Consider the following 5,000-nt stretch of genomic DNA (forward strand, 5'->3'; position numbering starts at 1 on the left):
CTCAATTTTTATTTTTTGTGAAATATCTCTACATAGATGGCTCTGCTTGTGCTTAGGAAAGGAGTCAATTAGATCTTGTGACCTTAACTGATTTCCCCTTTCCTTGGATTGGTGGGAAAACGTATTTTTTACTAGTGCTATAAATATTGATGGTGTTATTTTTTTTATAAACATTGGAATTACTAAAATGTTATAAACATTTGCAACGGCAAAATAAGATAATGTAAAATATTTTCGAAAATCAATGAAAAGGGTGAACGAGCTAGACAGGCAATACTCTTAACTGGCTCACTGGTGACTTAGTACAAGTTTAGCCATCTATTTGTAAAAACAATTAAACAAGTAAACTCACAGTGGGCATGGCATGTACATACATGCCATGCCTGTCGGCAATTGGTTAATGTTTTTATACTTCCTTAACATTTTAAGATTTAACAATAAAGTTCTATAAAGTATGCCTGTGTGAAACTAAAATTGTAATGAAAATAAGACATTTTTCGTCAATGGCATATCCTATGTAAGTTGATAATAAGTAAGTTTGGCAACATGTTATACTTGGGTATGTAATTAGAGGAATATTCATTGACTATAATCACTGGTACATGTAATAAATCTGCTAAGGCAAATAATACCCAAAACTCAAAATTACGCCATGTATGTCTGAAGATTGTTGGCTGGAGGGGGAAAAGTCCACGTCATGAACTGGTCAGTTCTGACAGAAATGATGATGAATGTATGTTTCTCATATGAAATAATTGGAATTGAAAATGGATTTTTTTCAACCATTGGAATATTGGTTAAAAATGTAACCCTTCCCATCCTACAAGCAAGGGGGAGCAGCTGTTGCAAGTCAGGCTTTTTGGTGTGGGGGAGGCAAAATATGTGATATGCATTTGAAGTTTCGTTATTGTAAAATAAAAGTTTATGTTATGTGATTTTGTTACTTATATGGCATACAACATCCACAACAAGTACAATTGCCTCTGAGCCTCACAGCATTAACCAGTTGGATCTGGGTATTAACATCCATGCATTAACCCAATGCCGCCGGGGAAATGGATAAAAAATGGGGAAAATGCTGTGCTCATTTTCTATATTTTTGTGAAATGTCTTTGCACATAGATTGCTCTGCTAGTGCTTAGCCACAAAGGAGTCAGTTAGTAGACCTTGTGACCTTACGTGACTTGGATTGGCGGGAAAAACATATTTTTTTACTAGTGCTATGAATATCGATGGTGTTATTTTTATTATAAACATTATAATTACTATAATGTTATAAACATCAGAAACAGCAAAAAAAACAAATAACGAAAAATATTTTTGTAAATCAAAGAAAAGGGTAAATGGGCAAGACAGGCAGTACTCATAACTGGCTCATTGGTGACTTAGTACAAGTGTAGCCATCTCTGTGTAAAAGCAATCAAACAAGTACTAGCCATAGCACGTACGTACACGTTATGCCCGTCAGCATTGGGTTAATCATAAGTGTTCGAGTGTTGGGTGAATGGCTTGTGGGCCCAGCCCCCATGAATGTTACCTCCTCTATACAATGCTGTTAGGCCTAATTTTCCAAGTTCTATATTTGTCAGTTTATATGCTGAATCAAGATGGTAAGAGGCTGTTTTCATTGAGCAAACTTAATATTTTCTCTCTAGGTAGTATACACTTTATTACTAGTTATAACAGTAACAATAAGTAACATTGTAATATGGGTTAAAATATAGGAGATCAATATGCATTATAATTATATGAAAGGGAAATCAAATGATGCTGTCATAAAGAAAGGGAAAAACTACACCACTGATGCATGACATAATCTGTTAAGGCAAATTATAACGATAGAAATAAAGAAAATAGGTTGCCTCAAATGTCACAAATTTTATTTAACAATATTAAAGGTTGTAACTGGGAATGTCCAAAGGGGAGGGTTGATGGGGGACTCAGCCCCCAACACCCTAAGACAAACATTGTCTTTCCCTCAGTTTGCTTGGCAAGATAAATAAGCGCGGAGACACCTAGTTGGCTTAGGTTGTGAACAATTATCTTTTTCCTTTATTTGTGTTGTTACTGTTTGTGTTTGTAGATTATTTCTAGTACTGACGTTAGCAACTTCCTCTACAAGAATATCGTCTGTAGTTTACGCTATTTGAATGCATTACCCCCTCCACTTTTTATGAATCACTCATGATGTTTACAGGGCGGTATAAAGTACTACAGTAAGTGCATGACTCAATTCTGCGATATGTCAACTTGTTTGAAAATGTAATTATCAGTGCCTACTCCATGGTTCTGTATTTTATGTGTTCTTTTAATATTGTTATATATATTTAACATATATAACATTCATTTACATAGTTATTTTTAATAATCATCTTTGCATGCCCAGTTTCATGACCAGGATTTTTGAAATGTATACGCATGCCATCCCTGGCAGCTTCTGGTTAATAATATCACTTTTAGACCCTCATTATGAGTACACCTCTTTCTTCAAAGCCTTTCCTACCTGCAGATTCTTTGGCAAGGAAGAGTTGATTGATAATGCATGTTCCTTTTTAGAATGTACATTTTTCTTTTTTCATTTGTTGAGTATGTAGCCTATGTCAGTTAAGTACTTTGGAAAAGTACTTTTGCCCATGTGAGAGACTTCTTGATGTATTACTGTGTCTACCTGAAAGGATTGGATCTAATTGGTGATGTGGAAGGTTCCCCTTTTAGAATTTATGTCATAGGTGACTACTGTGTGCATGATAAATATTATGCACTTTCTGGGATGCTTCAGAAAAGGGAAACCAATGGGACCTATACCTTTGTCATAAAAGCACATTTACCATATTTGTGTGTGTTGCTCTAAGTATTTTCTTCCATTTCTTTGTGCACAGGGTACATGTAAGTGATTTGGAATGCCTGCAGTAGGAAAGATGGGAGGTAAGGAGAAAAAGGTCACAAATCTGAAACGCAAAAACTCCATTGGAGGGCCTGCAAAGGATTTTGGCAGCCCAGAGAAGAAAGCCAAAAGTGACAACAAAACATCAACCAAGAAGAAAAAATCTCCCATCAGGGAGAAAAAAACTGCAAAGAAAGTTTTGCCAGATAAGGTAACTAGTTGGTATCTTTAAGTGTACGTATGAATGGATAAAAGGCTATTTGAAAGTCTTTAGCTTGACTGCATACAAATATGAAGCAATTAAATTTGTAAGAAGTTGGTGAGAACACAGTTTAAGAATGCTTTTGAACTGGACTTTTTTTTTTTTTTTTTGCCAGAATCCTCAAAGCTCTGACCAGGAGGTTGTGAATGAGAGTAAGAAGCCACAGAAGAAGGCAAAGTTTGGTAAAGATAGTCAAGCCAGTGCTGTCAGCAAAGTGATGCCAGCAAAAAAGACAAATGATCCCGCCAAGGAACCCCCCAAAGGCAGCAAAACTGATGAAGCATCAGATTCAGTAAGTCTCTTTCTGTTTCTCGTTTATTTACTTACTTGTTTGATTTTAATGCCAGAGAATTTCTATATTGTTTGCTTTGTTAATCAGGCTGAAAAAGTGTCACTACAACATCTTCAATTCGGAAACATGTTCAGCTTTTCATGTTGAATTCCTAAGATAGAATTATATTTATAAATCATTTGAAAGTCTGAATGGTGCATAAAAATGGTATATCAGGGTTGTTGAATATGTAACTAATGAAATATCTCAGGAAATGTAAGGTGCCTGCTGTGGGAGGGTCTAGGGCAGCTGGGTTCTGCTGTGTCTGCTTTATCATGATTGCTGTTTGAGTCGCTCTAGATGAGGGCTGTCTAAGTCCTGAGCTTTGTTTAGGACTATAAATCCTGCTACACCTCTCTGATGTTGAAGATCATCATAATGTATATGATATTCTAGAGATGATTGTAGCTGCCCTGTCTTGAATTTTGTCCAGCAAACTGAGGTGCATTTGAGTATTCTAGTGGTGAACCTACTTGTGACTTATAAAGCTGTATTGCACCTTTTGCATGGCTTTGTAAGCAAGGCTATTGATATATTGGCCAAAGTTCATTTTCAAGTCAGCTTGCTCCATCTATGTTGGTGGAGTCTTGCTCTCTTAAAAGGTGGGTAAATGTTACCGAGAGCGACGCATCCTCTCAGAGACTATGTTCCAAAATCAGATTTTTTGTTTGTTTCCTCTACCCAACGATCTTGGGGGATGCGTGGGGAACCGGGGGTTTTGGGGGGGGGAATAATGGATGGCACTGGATGTCAAAAGGAACCTGCAGAAATCGAAGAAAGTGATTTATGAATCGTTAAAAAGTCGTTTTTTCGAAAACCCGAGCCAAATTTGTCCCGAAAAGCACAAAAAACGAAGGAAATCGGCCAGTGAAACTCTACGGACGCCCCGCCATCTTTGAAAGTCTACGGATTAACGCGCCAACTTTCGAAAAACTCTACGGGAATCAAACCCAACGCTCGGTAAAAAACTACGGGATTTCACATTATCCAGATCCCCTGTGGTAATCGTAAAATGCGTCCTAAACAATTAACCAACCTAACCTTAACCCTGTGGCTTTCATACACTATGATGTATATATTCCCTAGCCAGGGGGCTCTGCCCCCTGGACCCCCGTACTATTATATGCGCCTAGCCGGGGGGCTACGCCCCCTGGACCCCCTAGTAATATACAAACCTAGCCTAGCCTAGCCTAGCCTAGCCTAACCTAGCCTAGCCTAGCCTAGCCTAACCTAGCCTAGCCTAGCCTAGCCTAGCCTAGCCTAGCCTAACCTAGCCTAGCCTAGCCTAACCTAGCCTAGCCTAGCCTAGCCTAGCCTAGCCTAGCCTAGCCTAACCTAGCCTAACCTAGCCTAACCTAGCCTAACCTAACCTAACCTAACCTAGCCTAGCCTAATTATATTCACCTAGCCAGGGGGCTACGCCCCCTGGACCCCCGTAGTACTATATGCGCCTAGCCAGGGGGCTAGGCCCCCTGGACCCCCGTGTCTTTAAGAATATACGATCTATATATTCCCTAGCCTAG

General features: G+C 38.5%; 1 protein-coding gene across 1 annotated transcript in view; it reads left to right on the forward strand.

Moving 5' to 3' along the window:
* The window catches only part of LOC125030989 (muscle M-line assembly protein unc-89-like), a 17,914-nt gene that overhangs the window by 960 nt on the left and 11,954 nt on the right, over positions 1 to 5,000 (forward strand). Inside the window, exons 2-3 of the mRNA XM_047621410.1 lie at positions 2,880 to 3,095; positions 3,262 to 3,438. Coding sequence (XP_047477366.1) covers positions 2,901 to 3,095; positions 3,262 to 3,438 — 372 coding nt within the window. The 5' untranslated portion in view covers positions 2,880 to 2,900. The remainder of the gene's footprint in view (positions 1 to 2,879; positions 3,096 to 3,261; positions 3,439 to 5,000) is intronic.

This window comes from Penaeus chinensis, chromosome 12 (genome assembly GCF_019202785.1).
Source record: "Penaeus chinensis breed Huanghai No. 1 chromosome 12, ASM1920278v2, whole genome shotgun sequence".
NCBI lineage: Eukaryota > Metazoa > Arthropoda > Malacostraca > Decapoda > Penaeidae > Penaeus > Penaeus chinensis.